General features: G+C 36.4%; 2 protein-coding genes across 2 annotated transcripts; both read right to left on the bottom strand.

Moving 5' to 3' along the window:
- Positions 1-2,911: 2,911 nt before the first annotated feature.
- On the bottom strand, positions 2,912-8,744 carry LOC118802192 (H-2 class I histocompatibility antigen, Q9 alpha chain-like). Its single transcript, XM_036562679.1, has 5 exons — positions 8,696-8,744; positions 6,638-6,904; positions 4,887-5,159; positions 3,195-3,488; positions 2,912-3,084 (listed from the first exon to the last, which is right to left on the bottom strand). The coding sequence occupies exons 1-5, from the start codon at positions 8,742-8,744 to the stop codon at positions 2,912-2,914; spliced, it is 1,056 nt and encodes a 351-aa protein (XP_036418572.1).
- Positions 8,745-13,073: 4,329 nt separating this feature from the next.
- On the bottom strand, positions 13,074-22,813 carry LOC118802186 (class I histocompatibility antigen, F10 alpha chain-like). Its single transcript, XM_036562672.1, has 6 exons — positions 22,765-22,813; positions 17,205-17,465; positions 15,149-15,424; positions 13,425-13,718; positions 13,252-13,322; positions 13,074-13,091 (listed from the first exon to the last, which is right to left on the bottom strand). The coding sequence occupies exons 1-6, from the start codon at positions 22,811-22,813 to the stop codon at positions 13,074-13,076; spliced, it is 969 nt and encodes a 322-aa protein (XP_036418565.1).
- Between the last annotated feature and the right edge of the window lie 2,399 nt (positions 22,814-25,212).

Raw genomic sequence — 25,212 nt, 5'->3', positions numbered from 1 at the left:
CTTATTTGAAATTAGCCAAATATAAATGTTCAAATATGGAAAATTTATTTTGGTCAAATATCAACATATACAAACATACAGTATGTGTAACTGATATATTTAATAATATTTGATAGAAAACTTCAATCATATATGGACGGCCTGTATTGCTCATATATACTAGCTTGATGTTTAGAAGGTTTTTCATTTCACTTTGATTTTTTTGCTTTAAAAAGTCTTTGTATGTTTGTATCAGACGTGTCAGACGGACAGTATATATGTGATCCATATATTTCTCATGTCCTCACTGATTTTTGACCTTTATGGCCTGAACCGAAGGTCCAGCTCTTATACAGTTGACAGCTCTGACAGTTCACCACTGGATAATATACAGGGAGATTCACTCAAAAGAGGCCCTGAATATTCTGTTGTAACTCCCGTTAGGATGAAGCAATCTGAACCCGAAAAATCCGCCACATATCTTGACGTATGTGTAATCGATTACATTACATGTGATGCTGGAAGTGATCTCTGTTTTCTGCCAGACACATGAAGGGGTACGGGGGGTATGCACATGGAAGTTGCAAACGGAGGTTAAACATTGTGACGGGTGTCCGGCGCTTACCTCATCGCTCTGACACAGGAGCATCCCAGCTTGTTGGAAGCTCCATATACTGAGGAGCACAGTGCATGTAGTTTCGTTCAGATTGCTTCGTCCTAGAGAGAGTTATTACAGAATATTCGGGGCCTCTTTCGAGTGAATCTCCCTGTATCAATGTGTTCAGGTGTTCAGTTCTTCTGTGTATAGTTTGACCTTCTCCATCTGTTTTCTGGCACCCTCTATTGGCCTGTCTGTACAGTACACAGTCTCAATACTGTTACTAAAAGAACTTTGGTAGGTAACTTGGCTATTTTACTGTTCAAGACCAATTAGCCCATTTGAACCCAAAACTGAATTCACTTCTATGTTCTGTTCAAGCCTGTGGTAGATAATCTTTTTCCTGTACTTTACAGTAGAATCAGGTGTACATTCAGAAATGCAGCTTTTATTCTAAACCCAACACTGCAATACTGATTGCTGTGAAGATGTCATTAAAAATCATCTGATCTGAGTTCTTCATCTTCTCCTCTTCTCTACTTCATTTCTGTAAAGACAAATATAAAAACAACAGTGATTCACAGGTGAAAGATGTCCTGCCATGCATACAGTCTCAGCTCTAAAACTGACCTGCAGACTCATAATCCACTGGAGAGAAGATGACCTTGGTTAACACAGACTCGTCTGAAGGTTCTGGAGGAGAGAGAGGGAGGCGGGGTTAGGAACTCTGTGCTGATAACGCTACTAGAAGTGACTGAAATGAAATATAGTATTTGTATAGATGGAGCATTACAGCTGTCCAGAGCTGTGTTTGTTAGTCATGTCCTGGCTGCGTATTTTAGTTCTGCTGAAACATATGGTAAAGTTTTGGTAGTGTTATGCTTGTTTTGTTAGTGACAAAATGATAAATTCAATCATTAGTTTACATTAAATAAACATAATTAAGGTATAAGGTAAGGGGTTTAAGTCTGAAGTCAGGTAAAAGTCGATGTGTTTTCAACTCTAACTTTGAACACATTGATATAATAACGGCCAATATTAGGAGGGAATAGAAGTAAGTTGTTTAAGCCAAACTTTGACTAACTGTGGACCAGTTAACCAAAATGTGGTGTAAAAAACAAATTGAGCTATTTGTGGTAAAAAGGCTAATGTGGCTAAAATAACTGATTTTTTGGAACCTCTCATTTAACTGTTCCAACCTAAAAATGAACTTCTTTGGTACAATACACTGGGCCTGACTTAACTCCACCAAGGCCGGTCCTAAGATATGGTAATTCTGAATTAAAATTGATTGCAACAAATGTTACTGCAACTGGGGCAGCCGATGCGCCAGCACTATGGTCCCAGGACACCGATGAGAAATTAGCTATGTGCCAGAAGCCAAAAACAAAATGCATCACTCTGAAGCTGGAGCTCAAAATTGCCGAATGGAATGTTCAAACAGAAGACCATGTCAGCCAGAAAGAAATCATCAGCGACGAACTTGTCAAATGCAAGACATCAATTGTGGCATTATTAGTACGACTTACCAGATCTGGAAGAATTACCATTCAGCCTCTAGACACTGATAAAACAATGACGCTATACTATTCTGGCGGCAATAAACGAGAAGCAGGCATTGGGTTTGTGGTCGACAAGCAAGCCGCCAATAGCGTCATAGCCTTCCAACAGTTATGTGACCGTCTAGCAAGCCTCAGTCTTCACGGTACCATCGGGACCCACATTGCCACCGCATATGTGCCAACCAAAACCAGTTCAGACCCAACCAAGGATGATTTCTACAATCAACTGCAGCTTACCTTAGATCTGATCCCACAGACCGAAGTGATCATCCTGGCTGGTGACTTTAATGCCCATGTGGGAGCGGACAGAACTGGCTGGGAGACGACCATGGATAAATTTGGACTGCGCCTCCTATCCTTCACTGCCTCAAACAGTTTGATTGTCGGGAACACCTACTTCTAGGTACTTCAACTACTTCTAACACCCGACAAAACAGCAACTAACCTGGTGAAATCCATCTAGCAAGGATTCCGCTGTACTGGATTACATCCTGATCAACACCTGAGTCTGCTTGACGCTGAAGGATGTCCAGACCATGAGAGGGCCTGAATGCAGTTCAGACCACTACCTGGTTTGTGTCAAGATCCAACTCAAACTCCAACATGCCAGGTGGGCCTCAAAGGTGTTATCTGAGCAGCCCCTAACATCACTGTCTCCTTATCACTAAACTCTTCTCTTTTGCCCTGAACTTCTTTATGTCTGATTTCAGTGTTCATTTTCAGCCCTGCACCTCACCAGCGCATGGTCAGCCGTCCTCTGTGCAGCCTGCCCTCAAACTGCAGCCGCACATATGTCTGACCTCTGTGTGTCTCCATAGAGACAGTTGTGTGCAGCTTCCTTTTCCTTACCGGACTCCTTCATCATCTTCCACAGTGAAAAGAGGAGGAGAACAGCCAGGACTGCACTGATGACGACACCAAACAAGCCTCCATGTGAGCCTCTGTCTGAAACACCAGTGAGGTAGATCTGTCAGTCTCCTTCAGCTGCTTCACCAACCAAACGAGTCTGAGAGTACAGAGGGGTTTACCGCCACCTTGGAATCAGATTCTCCTACCTGACAGGATTCTGCGATCAGACGCCTGCAGCATCATCTCCTTCTCCATTCCAGGATGTTGAATGATACAGCTGTATTCATTCTTTTTCAGCTCCTCAGGTGAGACAGTCAGAACGCTCCCCTTCTGGAAGGTTCCATCCTGGTTGGGTAGCGTCTCTCTGAGCTCCACGTCCTCATGCAGATCCTCTCCATTCTTCTGCCAGGAGATCATCACTGCTTTGGGGAAGAAACCTGTAGCATGACACACCACTGGAGAAGAAGAGTCCCACTGGAACAGAGACGCCTCAGGAGAGACTGGAGAGAGAGAGAGAGAGAGAGAGAGAGCGAGAGAGAGAGAGAGAGACAGAGACAGAGAGACAGAGACAGAGAGACAGAGACAGAGAAAGAGAGAGAAATTCCATGTTGATTACTGTTTATTTACTGAATTTAACACACTGAGAAAAAAGAACAGGTAACGCTTTAAATGTGTGTTTTCTATAGAGGATGTGTTAACCTATTAATACTGATGTGCAGCATGTGGACTCACTAAAGACCCTCTGATATGGGACTTGGGGGCCAATGCAGAAATCTAATGTTTTTCATGGACAAATCAGCTATATGGATACATGAACATTTATGAAACATATAGACTGGGATTACATCTACCTGGATTAGCATCAGAGAGAGCTATAATGTTTATTTCTCTAGAGTTACAGTATATATAGAATAGTGCAGCAACCCAGCATCACCTAAACATTCTGCACTTTGGAGTTCAGCTGTGTGTCCAACCTGAATTTTAATAAAGTATTGCCCTTTGGCCAAACTGCAACCCAACGGACACTAAACTATAAAATCCTCAATGTTATTAAACATTTATGAACCTTTAGTTTAACATACAGCACTGCTTTCTGAATAATTCATAGTAGATACTGAACAATTCATAGTAGATACTGAATAATTCATAGTAGATACTGAATAATTCATAGTAGACACTGAGTAATTCATAGCAGATACTGAATAATTCATAGTAGATACTGAATAATTCGTAGTAGTTACTGAATAATTCATGGTAAATACTGAATAATTCAAAGCAGTTACTGAATAATTCATAGTAGACACTGAATAATTCATAGTAGACACTGAATAATTCATAGTAGATACTGAATAATTCATAGTAGATACTCAATAATTCATAGTAGACACTGAATAATTCATAGTAGATGCTGAATAATTTGTAGTAGTTACTGAATAATTCATGGTAAATACTGAATAATTCAAAGCAGTTACTGAATAATTCATAGTAGATACTGAATAATTCATTATTAAATACTCAATGATTCATAGTAAACGGTGAATAATTCATGGTACATGCTGAACAATCCATTATAGATACTGAATAGTACAACATTACAGAAGTCACAACATTAATAACTCAAAAATAACACTTGTACATATTATACAGTGGCTGATTAAGATCCATATGACCAGTGGATTCACTAAAATAATAACATAACATGATGATGTATTATTACCCTCTACAGAAATCAGAGGGTCTGCTGTATTACGCTGAGGGAAAGTAAAGAGCTAAGTCAGTGAGATGTTTGTCCTCCACATTCTGGTGAGTAATCAGTGAGTAAATGGTCAGCAGGTTTTCAGTGATGAGGGTGAAACAGTGAGAGTGAACAGTTACAGTAACAGATCAGATCACTGTACCTTTCCTCTCCAGACTGGATCTGCCATAACCCACATACTTCTCTAACCAATCAATACATTCATTCACCAGGTAGTTCTTCATCCTTGCACCTTCATTTGCAGCATCCCACCTGATTTTGCTAATTAGAGCTTTAGGATTAGGTGCAACATAGGTGGCAGTGTTCAGATCCAGACTGAGGAAGTCTTCTCCATCATAACCGAACTGCATGTATCCACTCTTGGTACCATCATCATGCAGCTCACAGCCGTACATCCACTGCACTGTGTGAACTCCTGTACAGACACACAGGAATGTAATGCTGGAGCATAATAAAACAAATTAACGCACAGGATCTACTGAAACAGTGAACCTCATTCATCTGCATTATAAACTGATGCAAAATAATATGAACAGATGGAGTTTTCTGCTAATTCCTTGCCTCAAGGCACATTCAGTGTCAGTCACTGCAATCACTATAGTGCTGTGAAAGTACCTCCCATGAAAATCTGTGTATTTTGTCTGTTGATCTGATCGTCTGATTTCTGAATGCTGTTGTTGTGTTTATTTAGTATGTAAATGCACATAAACAAACTACCATTATTTAAAACACATAAATAGGAATATACTTGATGCTTAAGTGGCCTTTTATAGTTCGTCTGGTTAAAGCAATCAATAAAAAGCACTTTATGATCAAAATTGTTATAAATGTATGCACGCAGTGAATCTAAGGATAATAACACAATATTAGCCACATCTTGCTGGAAATTCATGGCTCCATCTATAATGACAGTGTGAAGAGGCCCAGAGGTGAGAAATACGCCCAAACCACAACACTTCCTCCACCATGCTTCACAGCAGGCTAGAAGTTCTTTTGGTCAAAGGGCAGTTTTGGTTTTTAGCAAACAGCTCGACCTTTGTCTTCTTTCTTCAGAGCACACATCGCACCAATAGTCCTTATCTTCAGGGGTTTTGTCTGACACCACTGTCATGCATCTACATCCTTTTTTGAGAGCAGAGGCCTCCTTCATTCTCCCCCAGGGGCTGTAATACAGAAACATCCTAACTCTGAAATCTTACCTGTTTAGTCAGTATGACCTGAAGGTAATAACCTCAATGGTGTCCTAACTTCAGTTTTAGTCTTCTGTTTCTATCATTTTTAGACAGCTGTGACAGGTAGCATAACATGTTCACTCTAACTAGCATGAAGATGTTACATTTTTCATATTGCAAAACTGTGTTTTCATTTGTGAGATGTCTTTTTTATCTCTGAGGCTCAAAAATCCCCATTGACATGATCTCCACCATCCCCCCTCATTACCTTCATGTGTTAATGTCCATCAAGAGTTCTATACAAATATTGCAGTGATGGTGGTAAATAATAAGGCATCTGAATTGAATGTGTTGCTGTTTAAAATGTTAGTGCAATTCCAACTGAAACAGCAGGGGGCGCTCACCATGACCATGACCGGCCACGATCAAGTAGTTTATTTCCTAACTGGAGATAAGATTTTGTAAGGTAAGATCTGCTTTCTAAATTAAAACAGGATTTGCTTTTGAAATATGAAATTTTGAAAAAATAAAGATCTGAAATTAGGATCAAAGATTAGAAGTCTCTGTAACATGTTCTTAAAAATGTGACTGTATAATGTGACTATTGTGTTTATTTTTTATGAAAACATTTATTGTTATTAGGCTCCAGCACCCCACTGCGACCCGGAAGGATAAGCGGTTTAGATGATGCATGTATGTATGTATGATTTACTGTTATTACCTTCAGTCTGGTTGAAGCGCTGCATTGCTGTAGCCACATTAGCTTTGAAGGTCCCCTGATGACTCTGACTAATCTGGGTCTCTTTGTTCCAGTAATCTGGATCATCAGCCTCAACCTTCTTTATCCAGCCTGTTTTGGGGATCATCTTCCTGATGTTACTGTCATAGTACACAACCTGCTCTCCATCCACCTGACCCACCACAGAGAACTCTGGCAAGTTTATTCCTGGAGTCACTGCAGTGTGGTGGTACTGCAGAGAGTGAGTAGCTGTCAAGATAAAAATTAACAAAGTGACTGAAATTTTTCTAAGGAAAAAAAAAATTGAGACAATCAGAATATTCATGAAATAAAACTGTAATGTTAAAAGTATCCAGATTCACATTAAAGGTTTATATTGATCATTCATGTCATGATTGTCAAAGAAGAATTCTTATTCTAAAACCTGTTACTTCAGACTGTCACTATTTTCCATCATCATCATTCCATATAAACTCAGAAGACTCGTGTAGGTTCACTGGTGGTTCTGGATAGTAGATAAAATGCCTATATTTGTGTTGTAGTCATGGCGATGCCTGGTTCCTGTCACCACCACTGTAAAGACATCTGAGTCTCTACAATCAACCACTTCACACAAAACAACTCTGAATGACTTTGTTCACATCTCAACTATGAAACTTGCAGACATTTTGGTGGATTTCCCCTTTGTAAATATAAATGTGCTCTGTAAATGTTTGAATATCATCTGAAAGAGGCGATGCAATCATGCTTGGGTATAAAAGGAGCATCCAGGAAAGGTTCTTTATAAGTGAGGATGTTCAAGACTACCAAAAAAGGCATCAGCGAATAACACAACTGTTAAAAATACTGTTCCTCACTGAGCAGTTGACCAAGATTTTAGTCATTTCATCGTCTACAGTGCGTAATATCACCATAAGATATGGAATCCACAAAAATCTCTGTGCATGAAGGAAAAGGCCAAAAACCGCAACTGAATGCTTGTGACCTTTGACCCACTGCATTAAAAACCAGCATGCTTGATGGATATCACCACATTTAGTCAATAAAAAACCCATCACTGCTTCCACAAAACTTAAGACTGTACTGTGCACAGAGGAAGTAATACAGCAACAATTTCCAGAAATGTCGCCAAATTCTCTGGGCTTGAGCTCCTCTGAAATGGACTGATGCACAGTGGAAACATGTCTTGTGGTCTGACGAGTCAGCCTTTCAGATTATAGAAATAATCGACATTGAGTTCTGTGAGCTAAAAAAGAAAGATTTGGAAAATGTGTAACTGCAAGCAGTGGGGGTTGAGCTTTGGCCCCCTTCCCCGAGGGGATGAATCTGAGTATTGAAAGAGAATTTAAAGAGAACTCAGTCTAAACTCTGTGAAGGAGCGTCTTCTGAGGATGTGAGTGAAATGTCTACTGTTGTCATCATATCTTCATCGGTATAATGTTGATTTTGAGATTTGAGGCCTAAACATCGAGCTGGACCTTCTTTTTGAGGCTGTGTGTGTGAGGGTACTATGTAAAACCAAACAACATGGTGTGAAAAACTTGACACCTCTGACTTTTAAATGATTATTTCAGGCTTTACAGGGCGACTCGCAGCAGCGCACACTCACCACATTTTAGCCTGTTTATATTCTCCTCGCTCAGTAATGATACTTCTTTCAGTTTTCATAAAAAACTTCCAAAATCTTACATAGTGCAGCTTTAAAGGAATAGTTCTTGTACATTTAGTTGCAAGTTAAGGGCTGTTTGTTCAAATGAAGTGGCAACATTAAAGCGATTTGTGGTCCGCTTTAAGCATTAGCAGTAAACAGGAAGTTAAGGGCTACACCACTGAAAATGGAGTGGCTGCAAACTGCTAAAAAATAAGACAATTCTAGCACAAAAATATATATTTACTCTATTAAATATAACAATAAGCCAGACACAAACTGAGCAAACATTTCAGACTCCTGCTATCACCAGTGCTGGCCTCTGAAACATCCTTTAACCTGTAAGCCTTTAGGTTTACGTATACAGCATGTTGTAATTAATATTAACTCACCTGCTGATGTCAGATTAATAGTAAGTGCAAGAAAAAGGAGAGATTTCATGATTCAGTTCCTGCGCTGTGAATCGTCACACAAAGAAAGAGATAGCAGAACTGTCCAGCTCTTCACCCCACAAATAGCACAAGGTGAGATCTTCAGCCGCGCAATGAGAAACACTTCCTTTTACCCACGAGCATAACTTTGTTTACGCAACGCTGGGGACAGGACCAAGTGAAAGAATCGATAGCACTTTACTTTGTATTTTGGCAGTAAGTGGGTAATAATAGTCTAATATTGTGTTAACAAGTCATAATTACCTAAAAATATCGTTGCTAATAAATAATAAGTTAAAAGTTCATAGTATTATTGCAGTTATAATTTCAATGCAGTTTAACCACACTGTTCTGAGGAACTGATGTGATCACCTAATGTGAGATGCAGTAATGGAAAGAATGGTTTCAGAGCATTTAGTTTCACTATAATTACAGGCGGTCACTGAATGTGTACATCACCCTGTGCCTGACCATTTATAAACATAACCGATAAGAAACACTGTAGAAACAAGTGAATTAGTATTTTATAGCACTATTAACACATCATTTCATACTTCATTATTTTTGGGATAATAACTAATATAATCCAAACCTACAATGATTTAAAAAATATGTATATGTTGATTAAGCAGCTGTTATCCTGTAAGAGCTTGATGCTATATATTGTAGCTTGTGTAGTAGACGACCCTTTTTTCTTGTTGTGTGGTATGTTATTAATCAGGATGGGAGCAGGCATAAACTGGGCCAGCTGGGGGTCCTAGGAGCAGGCATATATACAGACACTTAGGGGTCCTGGGAGCAGTTTCGTCAGAGAACTTGTAGAGAGAAGAATTACCAGAGCCGGTTTATGAGGAGCCTGACCTCTTCCTATTCCTCCCATTATATCAAAAACAGGACTACAAAACAGCAGAGGGCGCCCGTGAGCGAGTCCTCAATTAATGGGAGTAAATGGCTCAACGGCTAAAAACAAAAAGTTAAAATAGTTTCTAATCACTGAACCAGAACCTTCCTTTAATTTTAGAAAGCTGAAGGATGTGTTTCACTAAAAATCAAAGAAAACTCACCTTTAGCTTTTACAGCAAATGGGTTTTGGGCAGCAGGACACTATTGCTACTGAGTGCTGATTGGTTGGCGAGCGGAGCAGCTCATTGGCTGTTCATGCTTAGCAAAATAAGTAGATTACATAAGAAACATTTATTTTTCAAATCAGTTTGGTAATTTGTAAACCCAAAGAAACATTTTCAAAAATTAGAGTAAAGTAAAATTATAATTCACTGTAAATAAAATCCAAGATAAAGCTACAAATATTCTTCCATAGTAGTCGAGTTTGATCACAAAGCCAAAATAGATGAAAAAGAGTTTCTGGGTATAGGCCACAAAAGGTACATCTTATATGCAAGGATACCTTAAATCTTGACACTAAAAGGAATTTTACTAGATAAATTTGGTAAATATGCCTGTAAGAAACCTCCTTGATTTTATTTATCAATAAATACTGATTTTATTTATCAATAAATACTTCTTCCAACAGATTGCAATTACGTGTGGAACCGAAACATTGTCATTCTGGAATAAAGCATGAATCTTCCAATTGGTTTTTGTTTCTGTTGGTCAGAACAGGCTTCGAGACAGGACAAGGAAACACCATCTGGACCCGGTGCTTTCCTGGCCTTCTGTCTCTGGAAGAGCCCTCACATATACATCACTTCACAGGTTTGTTTTTGTTTAAACCAGTAAGACACGTTTATATTAAAAACTTTGGATTCATTCTGTGTTTTGATTTCTGAAGGTAATACCTGCCATAACCAAACACCTTTAACTGTAAAAGCTGACTGACCAAAGGCTGCTCTGTGCACCGGCATTCTACAGTTGCCAATTACTGCACCCCTCATTGTCGCTCCATTGTCTGCCCGCTTTGTAATAAACAGGCAAAATATTTCTGGGGCAAGATTGTTTATGTGCTTAAAAATAAGCGTTAAACATGTAAAATTTAATTTCACAGTGATGCCCCCTCATTGGTTTCTGATCTATTACTTTCAAAGCCTGCTTATGTAAGGAGATTGTAGGTTTAACTGCTGACTGAAAAGCTTAAGACATATATGATAAAATCATGGCGTGCACAAACATCTGTGCAGCCTTGAGAGGAGTGCAAGGTCTAGTGAATTGAAAACAGTTTAGTTTTAATAGTCTTGGTCAGTTTCTTTATGTGGGCATCATATTATAATTGGTCATCCAGTGTAACTCCTAAATATTTAAGCTCATTAACTTCCTCGATTTCCTCTTGATCAACATATAAAAAAATCCTTTGTGTCCTTTTTGTCTGATTGTGAAGCAAGTCAAATCTGTTTGGTATGATTTAAAGAAGTTCAGCTCCTTAAGTTTATTTATACGTATTTTCTGATTCACTTTTTAAGATCTAAAAGTACACTTGTAAATACTTGTATCTAATGAGCTTTTAATAATTTTAATAAAAAAGCATGTAACCTTTCCAAATGGCTTTTGATGCAGGATTTGATTATATTGAAGATACTGCATCAGTAGTTCAACATATAAACTTTCAAGTTCTACTGGAAGAATTGATGTTGATCTGTAGTTACAAGTTTGATCAGATGCCCCAGCCTTAAAACTTGTGGTCAGTATTGATCAATAATCTTGCAAATTTTACTTAAATCCACCTGTGTAATGTAAAACAATGCTGATGAATACTTCACTGAATCTTGTGGTGGTGCTACGGGTTGAACATTTGCTGCAAGTTCTTCTGATTGAATGAAAACAATGTTAAATTCATTAGTAGTTTCTACAGTGTCAGTTTCATTTATATATATTGCTGGTATTGATTTCTGCTTATAAAGCCAATTTATATGCTTCCACAGTTCCTCACTGAACTGTGATCTGATTTGAGGTCCAGGCAGACAAAGACTTAAGAAACAGAAATACTTCATCCTTTACTATAAACCCAATGCAGTATCTCTACCTTGAATGATCAGAGTGGAAGAACTGATTCATGACTTTATTTACAGACTTTATTTAAAGAATTTATGTTGAAATAACAGAATTTCACATTTTAATATGACTTTTTTATGAAGAAATATTACTTTTTTTAGAAATGTGAGACTGACCACAAAAGTGCAAATAAAAAATACTGATATTAAAAGAAACGCTTGAATTTGCTGAAATGCTGAATCTTCTTCATCTTCATTGTCCTCCTCTGTACGTCCTCTCTGTAAAGACAAATGTAATAACAATAATGGAATTATGAAATTCTTGCTGCCACCAATCAATGTGTAATGAAAATATACAACAAGTGATCTTATATATAAACAAACAATGCACAGACAAAGTGTAAATGTTACAGTCAAGTCTGTATTTGCAGTACTTCGTGGGTTAAATCAGTGACCCTCCCCTCAAGTGGTTTCATAGAGTGGGCAGAGATTGGCCTGTTTAATCCTGCACAGCAGTCTAATTCGGGGGGCTGGTTGACACAACAAGGATTGTTCTGCAGTGCGCAATACTTTCAGCATTGCTCACTAATGTAGCAGTTATCATGACTCAGGTGCTAAAAGATGGACCACAGTGGCAAAAAGCAAAAAATAAAATGAAACGAGGTATAAGGAACTTAGCATTAGTTTACAGTATATTAACTGTAATAATTGCAGTATATTACAGTATATTAACTGTAATAATTGTCACATTTAAGGCAGAAGTTTTCATTCTGTCAGCCTCTCATTTTGACAGGAGGAAATGAAGGTGAAAAGCTGTCAGCTAACCAAACCTTAGAAACTAGCCTTTCTCTGCTAGGTTAGCTGTTAGCTAGTACAAAGCTAAAGTAACCTTGCCACATAATGTTGACATAACCATGCGATAAGCATGTCATGGCAGATGTCATGACTTTTGTCCAGTAATATAACAGTGTCGTGTTACCATTACTGGATAATTTCAATGATAGATGTCATAATATTTGGAAACTGACTTCAGCCTCATCTAAAACACGGAGTCAGAGAATCCTAGGAGTATTAAAACTAAAGTTCAGATGTGTTGATAGCCAATCACCCTGTCAAAAAACACTGCATTCGGATATGAAGGGAGTGCTGCACAGACTATGCTGCCTTTGGCACCATTGGGGACCCCAGTCCGCCCTTTTGATAGCGTGGATCCGTAATCTTTCTGCATTTGGTGAAGTTTACTGCACCACAACTCCTTGTCGTTGTTGATTTATGCTGAAAGAAATGCGGCTTGACCCCAATTATTAACTAAATTTGGCTAAATTAATGATTGAGTAATTAAGGGGGTAATAACTTTTTCACACAGGGCTGACTGGGGTTGAATCTTTTTTTTTCCTTCAATAAATTAAATGATCCTTTAAAAACTGTATGCTGTGTTTTACTCATGTTGGCTCTGTCGTCTATAAAGTATTGTTTGAAGATCTGAAACTATTTTGTGTGACGTGCAAAAACAGTAGAAATCAGAAGGGTCTAAAAACTTTGTCACACGTTTGTTTCCTTACCACACTCTTTCACCATCATCCACAGCAAAAAGAGCAGAAGAACAGCCGCAACTGCAAGGAAGATTTTTCCAAATAAGCTTCCGCCTGAAACACAGTGTTAAATCTGGGTCAGCGTCCTGTTTCTACTTCACCAATCAAATCATTCTAAAAACGAGAGCAGATTTTTCCCATTTAGAATCGCTTTACTTTGACTTTGAAGGACTCTGCGTTTAGACACCCGTATCCACGTCTCCAGGCTGCTGTGATAAACAGTGCAGGTGTACTTATTCCAGTCCACCTCCTCAGGTGAGACAGTCAGAACGCTCCTCTTCTGGAAGGTTCCATCCTGGTTGGGTAGTGTCTCTCTGAGCTCCACGTCCTCATGCAGATCCTCTCCATTCTTCTGCCAGGAGATCATCACTGCTTTGGGGAAGAAACCTGTAGCAAGACACACCACTGGAGAGTAAAAGTCCTTCTGGAAGAGGTGCACTTCAGGACGGACTGGAGAGAGAGAGAGAGAGAGAGAGAGAGAGAGAGAGAGAGAGAGAGAGAGAGAGATTTAATAATAATTGTAATATTCTGACAAAAAAGGCAGTGGAAGCTTTTACATTTAACTGAAATACTCAGCATGTTGGTATAAATACTGTATATTTACACTGATTACATTGAGGCTGCATGCAAACCATTAATTCACCAGGACTACCATAGCAACTGCCTAGACATACCCTAGCAACCACCAGAGATATAATAGCAACCACAAAGCAACACCATTTCAACCACTTGGGACACCATACCAACCACCTAACAACTGCCAAGCAGCCATCAGAGATACCATTGCAACTGCTTAGCAACATCTTAGCAATCACCTGGAATGTCATAACAACCGCCAAGCAACACCCTAGCAACCACCTGGGACAGCTTATCAGCTACCTAGCAACCATCTAGGAGACCATTGCAACCACCATGCAACACCATAGCCACACCCAGAAACACCAGAGCAGCTACCTAGCAACACCCTTGCAACCATCAGAGGTACAATAGCAACTAGTTAGCAATATTATAGAAACCACATTGGGTACCTTAGCAATCTCACAGCAATACCTTAGCAATCACTTTGTATGCCATAGCAACCACCTAGCAACAGCTAAGCAACCACCAGATACACACGCTATCAATCACCTAAGAACAACCTAGCAATACCATGAAATTGCTTAAGCTGTGCCATCACTCTGCATTTTCTACAGGAAATGCACTTCTGTAGTTTCACTAAAGTGATCAGTGGTGTAGCGTCTGGGTGTGCAGGGTATGTGCTTGTATACGGGCCTGTGTTCAGGGGGCCTTTCTACCAAAGATGAAAGCTTTCAGTATTGTTTACCTGATGGGGACAGTTTTGGTGGTCTACCAGATGTTGCAGGTGGTTTTCGAAGCCCCATTTGTCTGTAGCTTTAGTAGCTTTTACTGTTTTGATTTTCTCCTTCCTTGTATAAGTGAATTATTTTATATCTAATCTCCTCAGAAATATCTTCTAAATAATGAATAACTTGTACTTAAAGGCTATTTCGACTGGAAATTTAATAACTGAAGGGTGGCCTCTGACTTTTCCATAGTTCTGTATAGCTCTGTGCCCATAAATAAGCAATTCACAAAACATAAAAAGACATAAGGTGGTACATTATTCTGCACATATCAGGCATGATGTGCATAAATGCATAAATGCAGCATTTAAAAGTATATTGCAGCCAACTGAATTAGCCAAATAGTATAATGACCCTGTTACATACATTATTAAATTCTTATTATAACACTGAAGCAGTTCAGAGCCACATTTACAATTATTTGGTCCAGGGGGTAAAAAAAAATTGAAACAGGACGTCTCTAATAAACAATGAATGTGCAGCAGGTTTTCAGTGATGAGGGTGAGATCACTGTACCTTTCCTCTCCAGAGTGGATCTGCCGTAACCCACATACTTCTGTAACCACTCAGTGCAGGTGTTCTCCAGGTAGTTCTTCACCTGAGCAGCCCAGTTTTCACCCTCCCACTTCTGTTTGGTAATAACAGCTTTAGCGTTGGCTGCAGTCCAGGTGAGAGTGAATTTATCCAGACTGATGAAATCTTCTCCATCATAACCGAACTGCATGTATGGACCTCTCTTGGTTCCATGATAATTCAGTTCACAGCCGTACATCCACTGCACTGTGTGAACTCCTGCAGAGACACAAACACTTCATTCATATTGATGCACAATACAGGAAAGAAACCCTGACTAACCCTGACCATCTCAAACAGGGGTCATTTCTGGATTAAAGTACAGCAGAAAAGACGGAAAACAGATCAGATAACATGACGAGATGATTTGCCTTTTGAACTGAATGCAGTGCTTTGGGTAGAATGAACTTTTCAGAGAGTAACCTTTACTTCACACATTAAACCATTCAATTCACATTAACAGTGAACTAACAGTAACAGTGGAGGGCATGAAAGGTAAGAGCTGACATGTTGACACTTCAATGGATTTTACATTCACATATTTTGTTGCACAGTTAGGCCTTCCTATAAGAGGGGGAAAGGAGAAAGGTTTCAGGGTTCCTGCCACTAGGGGGCTCTCCAAGAGTCTCAGTGAAGTGTGAGTGCACCCCTGGTCAAATTTCATGTTGATTTTCTTGTTGATTTTTTAAGTGTAAATGAGTTAACACATCCTCATACTTCAGGGAAAATACAACAACAAATGTGCCGTTATTTTTTAATTATGTTTTAATTTAAAAGCTTTTTATGTTTTTTTTTATTTAAACATTTTATATTTTATTTTTCTTTATGCTAAATTCAGTAACTGAACCTTAATTGCGTATTAGAATGTTCATAAGTGTGTCTCTGTAGAGGATGTTTAGCTTATTTTCACCTAGAAAATCAAAATCAACCCACCCAGGGGTGTCCAAACTATCATTACTGTAAATGGGCCTGTCATTGCCAATATAAACAAAATGTATTGTAATATTCAACTCTGTGTCTAGATGAATAAATGTGCACTGCTAGCACAAAATATATTCATGCTGTGTGTTTATTTGTCAGAATACACTCATATTTAGGTAAATTGGGAAATTTGTTAACTGAAATAAAAGAAAAACTGTAAATATGACCCTCAGTTTGATGCATTATGAGAGAGCAATGTTTAAAAAATGCTTGATTCTTTTCTTCTTGAAGCTTTTCTTTTATAAAATGGACCTGATTATTATTTTTTTTTATGAGTTAGATGGTCATTTTGGGTTATGTTGCCTTCTTCAGTGGAAAGAAGTGTGTCATATAAAAACAGAAAATTTTAATCTAAATATGGCGAAACTACACTATTTGATCTTTAAATACCAAAACTATTTATTTCAACATCTATTTAATTTTTTCCAAAGAAACCATGTTAAAATGATGTAACTGTGTGAAGTAATGTTTTGATTTCTTGCACACTAAAGAATCACTGAAAACCACAAATAACAGAAGTGTACTAGAATAATAGAACTGTACTAAACCTAAAAAGAATCAAGTCATTTTGAAATATTTAGCCTTTTCTAAATATGATCTACTGACAAGAGTAGCAAAAAATATTGTTGCTGAATTAAAGAATTGACTAGAACAGGCGTCTAACCACTAGTACTGCACACACATTAAATACTGAGAGTATATTTCCGAGATAAACAAGAACACAAAAATAATTCTAAATAATTAAAGGAACATGAAAAGCTAAACAATAACTGCAGTGTTCCCTCAGCTGCATCACTTGATACTAACTATATCCATTCCACTGTTGTACAATGTTGCTTGTAAGCAACAAACATATTCAAACAATTTCTCAAGACACAAAAATCATTTATATGATACTGATGTTGAACATTGTGCAGTTAAGCGTTATTAATTTTCTATATACAAACTGTATGTTGAAGTGAACATTATCCTTTTTTATGTATTAGATGTGTTTAAAGCTCTGTGTGTTCATGTTCACCTTTACTGTGGTTGAAGCGCCGCATTAGAGTATCCACACTTATTTTGAAGGTCTCCTCATGACGCTGACTAATCTGGGTCTCACTGTTCCAGTAATCTTCATCCTCACTCTTCTCCATCCACTCTGTCTTGGGGATCATCTTCCTGATGTCACTACCATAGTACACAATCTGCTGTCCATCCACCTGACCCACCACAGAGAACTCTGGGAAGTTTATTCCTGGAGTTACTGCAGTGTAGATGTACTGCAGAGAGTGACTCACTGCCAAGAGAAAAAAATAACATTTCATACAAATAAATTAAATTTAAGTTAAAATTTGATTTGGCCTTTTAGCCCTAAAGGTCAACACTGCAATATCTGTTTCTCATTACTGATATTTATCATAGTTTCACATTGAGAATAAAAGAGTTTATAATATTTTAAGATGAACTTCAAAAAAGTGAACCAAGACACGAAATTATGAGCCAAAATGTTAAAAATGTAAAAAAACAACAAAAAAAAAAAAACAATTAATAGTAATAAGATACACACACACACACACACACACACACACACACACACACACACACACACACACACACACACACGGCTGGAGCTTTAAATTATGCAAAACAATGAAAAATGACAAAAATGGAGATATGAGGCTTTTGAGCAATAGAGACAATGTATACAACATATTACATACATATCTTACATTATTTTTGACATTGATAATTTTTATAATTCCAACATACAAGCTGCCGTTTACACTGTGTCAAAACTTCATGAAGAACGAACCAACAGAGATTGAAAAGACTTATTATATCTCCTGTAGATGAACTTTTCAAACTTTTATAATACACAGTAAAGGGAAACATATATATATATATATATATATATATATATATATATATATATATATATATATTATATATATATATATATATATATATATCATTTAATAGACCAATCTTAGTTAGTTTATGCTTTTTTGATCATATTAATAACTACAATTTCAAAAGATATTATGTGTGTAAATTTGAAGCTGGAAGTTTATTAAACAACAAAATCAAAAATCTTTAAATACTTGCTCACCTTCATTATATGCTGTGCAAAAGGAACCAGAGCACATCATTTAAAACCACTGATCTTCTCAGCAGTGGATACTTATGTTTGTACTTATGACAACACTATATAACATTAGAATAAATACAAATAAAAATAAATACAGTCAAATTTATTAAGTGTAACAAGAATTTCTTGTTTTCAGAAAGCGGCTGATGTCTTGAGTGCTAGTTAGAACAAATCTTGGTTCATCACATATATGTGTTAAATTATCCCAGCAGCTCACCTGATTTAATGTAATGATATATTGATTAGATAAAGCTGGTATTAGATGATAACTATAATTAATAATTAATGAATTACCAGACTTCCTCGATGAGAGGTTTGGAAATCATTAAACAAACACATTAACATACATACAGTCACTACTTACTGTATTAGTATTATTTGTATTTATTCTAATATTAGTGATTTTCTCAGATGCACAACATGACATATGACATAGTAATTAAGCAGTAAAATGGTAAAAAGTAACTATGATGAACATGTTCTATTTCATATCATTTAGTTTAATACACATATGGTATTTAGTAATAGTATTACACAAAGTACTACACAATTATATGGTATAGTAATTAATATTTAGATATAATAAACACTAGTATGATTTGTACTCTACTGTTTATATAGCTAAACTGAACTCACCTGCTGATGCCAGATGAACACTAAGCGTAAGAAAAAGGAGAGACTTCATGATTCACTGTATGTTAGTGCAGATTATTCAGCTCAGACAGAGTTTCACAGCTCTCTGCTTCAACCAGCCGTCATTAGAGTGTGGTAGATTTACAGGAAGAGGGTCACGTCCGTCCCCCTTATTCAGACAGCAATAAATATCTAAACCCAGCTATTCAAAAGCACAAATTTATGATCTCCATGTAGAAGAAATACTACACGCTGATCTTTCCAGACTCTTCCTGTAAACTCTTGTCCAGAGACCGGCCTACAGTCTTCAGACACACTCATAATGACCCTAACGGTCCAGTCCTCAAATACACCATGTTGTAGCATCTCACTCTGAATTATTAAGATGTAGAACAAAAACTAAACCCGTCTGTTGGTCCTACGAGATCTTAAACATGTTGTTATGTCTGCAAAGTCAGCGTAAGAATTCCACTGTAATTTGGCGTCTATATCACACCAAGACATTAGCAGGACGTAGTTTTGTGAACTGATCTGAATCAGAAGAGAGATCAGAAATAATCTCCTCACTCTTCTTTATACAGTTGTGTGCAAATATTTTAGCACCCTGGTTGAAAATCATGCTTTATTGATTTTCTGATTTTTATGACTGTTATCATGAGATCACGTATTTTTCATGTGACGATACATTTTTTCACATAATCATGTGTTTTGTTTTCACAGTGTGATCATGCAGGTTTTTTCACTTGATTGTATGTTTTTTCATGTATCATAAGTTTTTTTTTCATAATGTGATCAGACAGGTTTTCCTACAGGTGATTATACCTTTGTTTGAAATGTGGTCACTTTTTTTTCATTGTTTTTTCTGCATGTGATTGTTTTTATTCATATGTGATCATATGGTTTTTCCCCACATGATCACCTTTTTACACATGGAATGGCTTTTTCACATAATTACAATTTTTTAATATATGATCACATATTTTTCCACATGATTACATTTTTTTCACATGACTGCAGTTTTTGGCTTTTGATTATGTTTTTCTCACAGGTGATCACACAATTTGTGAGCATGCATTTGTTCATGTGACTATTATTCAAAAGAATAATGTAACTGAGAGCTGTAGTTTACTGTTCATATCACATTGTTTACAGATCTCTTGGTAGAACATCATTAATTGTAGTTAATCTATTTTCTGCTGTATTTTTAGCTGTTTTTTCCTATTTTATGTGTAACACATAACAGACAATCTAATAACATTATAGGCTATATAGTTAATGTTATATTTTACATAACATAATATAATATAATATAATAGTATATAACAGTATATAATAGTATATATAAGTAATGATACTAAATGTACAATTAACTACAAACAAATTTCATTTTTAGTATTTTTTTCTGAAAAAAATCTTAATCTGGTCTCGGTCTTGACTCAGGCTTGACTACTAAAACTCTTGGTCTTGACTTGTACTCGATGTCGTTACAGTGGTGGTGATAGGAACCAGGGGTCGCCATGACTACAACACAAATATAGCCATTTTATTTACTATCCAGAACCACCAGTGAACCTACACGAGTCTTCTGAGTTTATATGGAATGTTGATGATGGAAAATAGTGGAAAATCTGAAATAATAAGTTTTCAATGGGGTCTATTTTGCCTCACAACACCCTGCATGTATCCCTCCAGTATTAGAGAGTACTGTAAAACAGTGTCTCAGTCATCAGGCAGTGAATTCATAACTATTTACTGTAGTAACTTTCTGTGAGGGAGCTTTTAGAGGTGGACGTCTGGTTCCTATCACCACCACTGTGAACAATTCTGACTCTGTAAGTTTCTCTAGAACAGAGAGTTTCACACCAAACCACTCTGAACGACTCTGTTTACATCTTACATATTTAATTATGTGGAATTTAAAAAAATACTGGAATTCCTCTTTTGGTACATGGCCTTGTTTGATCATGTTGGCCTCCTAATAAACTGAATACCTTCTGAAAGCTGTTAGCTACAACATTTAAATCAGAGTCAGCGCGTTAATAAATACATGTTCTTGTCTTCTAACCTGCACCACCTGCCTGATTTCAAACTGGTTTTCAGGTTTGTGAAACTCTTTATGGGGTCAAATGTTAGATAATCTGCTGTCCATCCACCAGACCCACTACAGAGAACTCTGGGAAGTTTATTCCTGGAGTTACTGCAGTGTAGATGTACTGCAGAGAGTGACTCACTGCCAAGAGAAAAAATTAACATTTCATACAAATAAATTAAATTTAAGTTAAATTTAAATTTGATTTGGCCTTTTAGCCCTAAAGGTCAACACTGCAATATCTGTTTCTCATTACTGATATTTATCATAGTTTCACGTTGAAAATAAAAGAGTTTATAATACTTTAAGATGAACTTCAAAAAAGTGAACCAAGACACGAAATTATGAACCAAAATGTTAAAAATGTAAAAAAAAAAAAATAAGAAGATACAATTAATAGTAATAAGATACACACACACACACACACACACACACACACACACACACACACACACACACACACACACACACACACACATGGCTGGAGTTTTAAATTATGCAAAACAATGAAAAATGACAAAAATGGAGATATGAGGCTTTTGAGCAATAGAGGCAATGTATACAACATATTACAATCATATCTTACATTATTTTTGACATTGATAATTTTTATAATTCCAACATACAAGCTGCCGTTTACACTGTGTCAAAACTTCATGAAGAACGAACCAACAGAGATTGAAAAGACTTATTATATCTCCTGTAGATGAACTTTTTCAAGCTTTTATAATACACAGTAAAGGGAAACATATATATATATATATATATATATATATATATATATATATATATATATATATATATATATATATAGGTTTCCCTTTGATGTATATATATATATATATATATATATATATATATATATATATATATATATATATATCATTTAATAAACTAAGATTATTAAATGATATATATCATTTAATAATCTTAGTTTATGCTTTTTTGATCATATTAATAACTACAATTTCAAAAGATATTATGTGTGTAAATTTGAAGCTGGAAGTTTATTAAACCACAAAATCAAAAATCTTTAAATACTTGCTCACCTTCATTATACACTGTGCAAAAGGAACCAGAGCACATCATTAAAAACCATTGATCTTCTCAGCAGTGGATACTTATGTTTGTACTTATAACAACATTATATAACATTAGAATAAATACAAATAAAAATAAATACAGTCAAATTTATTAAGTGTAATAAGAATTTCTTGTTTTCAGAAAGCGGCTGATGTCTTGAGTGCTAGTTAGAACAAATCTTGGTTCATCACATATATGTGTTAAATTATCCCAGCAGCTCACCTGATTTAATGTAATGATATATTGATTAGATAAAGCTGGTATTAGATGATAACTATAATTAATAATTAATGAATTACCAGACTTCCTCGATGAGAGGTTTGGAAATCATTAAACAAACACATTAACACACATACAGTCACTACTTACTGTATTAATATTACTCGTATTTATTCTAATATTAGTGATTTTCTCAGATGCACAACATGACATATGACATAGTAATTAAGCAGTAAAATGGTAAGAAGTGAACTATGATGAACATGTTCTATTTCATATCATTTAGTTTAATACACATATGGTATTTAGTAATAATATTACACAAAGTATTACACAATTATATGGTATAGTAATTAATATTTAGATATAATAAACACTAGTATGATTTGTACTCTACTGTTTATATAGCTAAACTGAACTCACCTGCTGATGCCAGATGAACACTAAGCATAAGAAAAAGGAGAGACTTCATGATTCACTGTATGTTAGTGCAGATTATTCAGCTCAGACAGAGTTTCACAGCTCTCTGCTTCAACCAGCCGTCATTAGAGTGTGGTAGATTTACAGGAAGAGGGTCACGTCCGTCCCCCTTATTCAGACAGCAATAAATATCTGGACCCAGCTGTTCAAAAGCATAAATTTATGATCTCCTTGTAGAAGAAATACTACACGCTGATCTTTCCAGACTCTTCCTGTAAACTCTTGTCCAGAGACCGGCCTACAGTCTTCAGACAAACTCATAATGACCCTAACGGTCCAGTCCTCAAATACACCATGTTGTAGCATCTCACTCTGAATTATTAAGATGTAGAACAAAAACTAAACCCGTCTGTTGGTCCCACGAGATCTTAAACATGTTGTTATGTCTGCAAAGTCAGCGTAAGAATTCCACTGTAATTTGGCGTCTATATCACACCAAGACATTAGCAGGACGTAGTTTTGTGAACTGATCTGAATCAGAAGAGAGATCAGAAATAATCTCCTCACTCTTCTTTATACAGTTGTGTGCAAATATTTTAAAAAAAATCATGCTTTATTGATTTTCTGATTTTTATGACTGTTATCATGTGATCACGTATTTTTCATGTGACGATACATTTTTTCACATAATCATGTGTTTTGTTTTCACAGTGTGATCATGCTGGTTTTTTCACTTGATTGTATGTTTTTTTCATGTATCATATTTTTTCTTATGACAGGTTTTCCTACAGGTGATTATACCTTTTTATGAAATGTGGTCACTTTTTTTCATTGTTTTTTCTGCATGTGATTGTTTTTATTCATATGTGATCATACGGTTTTCTCCACATGATCACCTTTTTACACATGGAATGGCTTTTTCACATAATTACAATTTTTTAATATATGATCACATATTTTTTCACATGATTACATTTTTTTCACATGACTGCAGTTTTTGGCTTTTGATTATGTTTTTCTCACAGGTGATCACACAATTTGTGAGCATGCATTTGTTCATGTGACTATAATTCAAAAGAATAATGTAACTGAGAGCTGTAGTTTACTGTTCATATCACATTGTTTACAGATCTCTTGGTAGAACATCATTAATTGTAGTTAATCTATTTTCTGCTGTATTTTTAGCTGTTTTTTTCGATTTTATGTGTAACACATAACAGACAATCTAATAACATTATAAGCTATATAGTTCATGTTATATTTTACATAATATAATATAATATAATATAATATAATAGTATATAACAGTATATAATAGTATATATAAGTAATGATGCTAAATGTACAATTAACTACAAACAAATTTCATTTTTAGTATTTTTTTCTGAAAAAAATCTTAATCTGGTCTCGGTCTTGTCTTGGTCTTGGCCATTTCTGATCTCAGTCTTGACTCAGGCTTGACTACTAAAACTCTTGGTCTTGACTTGTACTCGATGTCGTTACAGTGGTGATAGGAACCAGGGGTCGTCATGACTACAACACCAATATAGCCATTTTATTTACTATCCAGAACCACCAGTGAACCTACACGAGTCTTCTGAGTTTATATGGAATGTTGATGATGGAAAATAGTGGAAAATCTGAAATAATAAGTTTTCAATGGGGTCTATTTTGCCTCACAACACCCTGCATGTATCCATCCAGTATTAGAGAGTACTGTAAAACAGTGTCTCAGTCATCAGGCAGTGAATTCATAACTATTTACTGTAGTAACTTTCTGTGAGGGAGCTTTTAGAGGTGGACGTCTGGTTCCTATCACCACTGTGAACAATGTGACTCTGTAAGTTTCTCTAGAACAGAGCATTTCACACCAAACCGCTCTCAACAGCTTTGTTTACATCTAACATATTTAATTATGTGGAATTTAAAAAAATACTGGAATTCCTCTTTTGGTACATGGCCTTGTTTGATCATGTGGGCCTCCTAATAAACTGAATACCTTCTGAAAGCTGTTAGCTACAACATTTAAATCCGTGTGTTTATAAATACATTTTCTTGTCTTCTAACCTGCACCACCTGCCTGATTTCAAACTGGTTTTCAGGTTTGTGAAACTCTTTATGGGGTAAAATGTTCCAGGAATGAAGCACAAAAAGATTAACTATTATATTTAACTATAGTGCCTGAAGATCTGAGAGCCAGTAGCTGTTTTATGAGTACAGTGCTGTCATGAGAATCGTGACCACTGAAAGTTCCACAAGACAGTTTGTGGTTAAAAACTGAGCAAAGAGCTGCAGGTTTAACCTTGTTTTCTCCTCACGGCCTCATTACAATGAAAGACAAAGTCACGGCTAACTGAACGTCTAAATCATCACACGCTTCCCTCAAAGCCTCTGCAGGTGTTCAGTATCTGCTAGTAGTAGCAGCCGATATATGGCTGTATATGGGTTTCT

This window comes from Colossoma macropomum, unplaced genomic scaffold, assembly GCF_904425465.1.
Source record: "Colossoma macropomum unplaced genomic scaffold, Colossoma_macropomum, whole genome shotgun sequence".
Lineage (NCBI taxonomy): Eukaryota > Metazoa > Chordata > Actinopteri > Characiformes > Serrasalmidae > Colossoma > Colossoma macropomum.
The sequence above is the reverse complement of the archived record's forward strand: the minus strand, read 5'-3'. Positions and strand labels throughout refer to the sequence as shown.

Excerpts from the sequence above, each read along its gene's own strand:
- LOC118802186 (XM_036562672.1), bottom strand. The coding sequence starts at position 22,813 with ATGAAGTCTCTCCTTTTTCTTATGCTTAGTGTTCATCTGGCATCAGCA. Across the intron at positions 17,466-22,764 it reads TGTTCATCTGGCATCAGCAG|TGAGTCACTCTCTGCAGTAC; the intron begins GTGAGTTCAGTT and ends TTCTCTTGGCAG. Across the intron at positions 13,719-15,148 it reads ATCCACTCTGGAGAGGAAAG|TCCGTCCTGAAGTGCACCTC; the intron begins GTACAGTGATCT and ends CTCTCTCTCCAG.
- LOC118802192 (XM_036562679.1), bottom strand. The coding sequence starts at position 8,744 with ATGAAATCTCTCCTTTTTCTTGCACTTACTATTAATCTGACATCAGCA. Across the intron at positions 6,905-8,695 it reads TATTAATCTGACATCAGCAG|CTACTCACTCTCTGCAGTAC; the intron begins GTGAGTTAATAT and ends TTATCTTGACAG. Across the intron at positions 5,160-6,637 it reads GCGCTTCAACCAGACTGAAG|GAGTTCACACAGTGCAGTGG; the intron begins GTAATAACAGTA and ends GTGTCTGTACAG.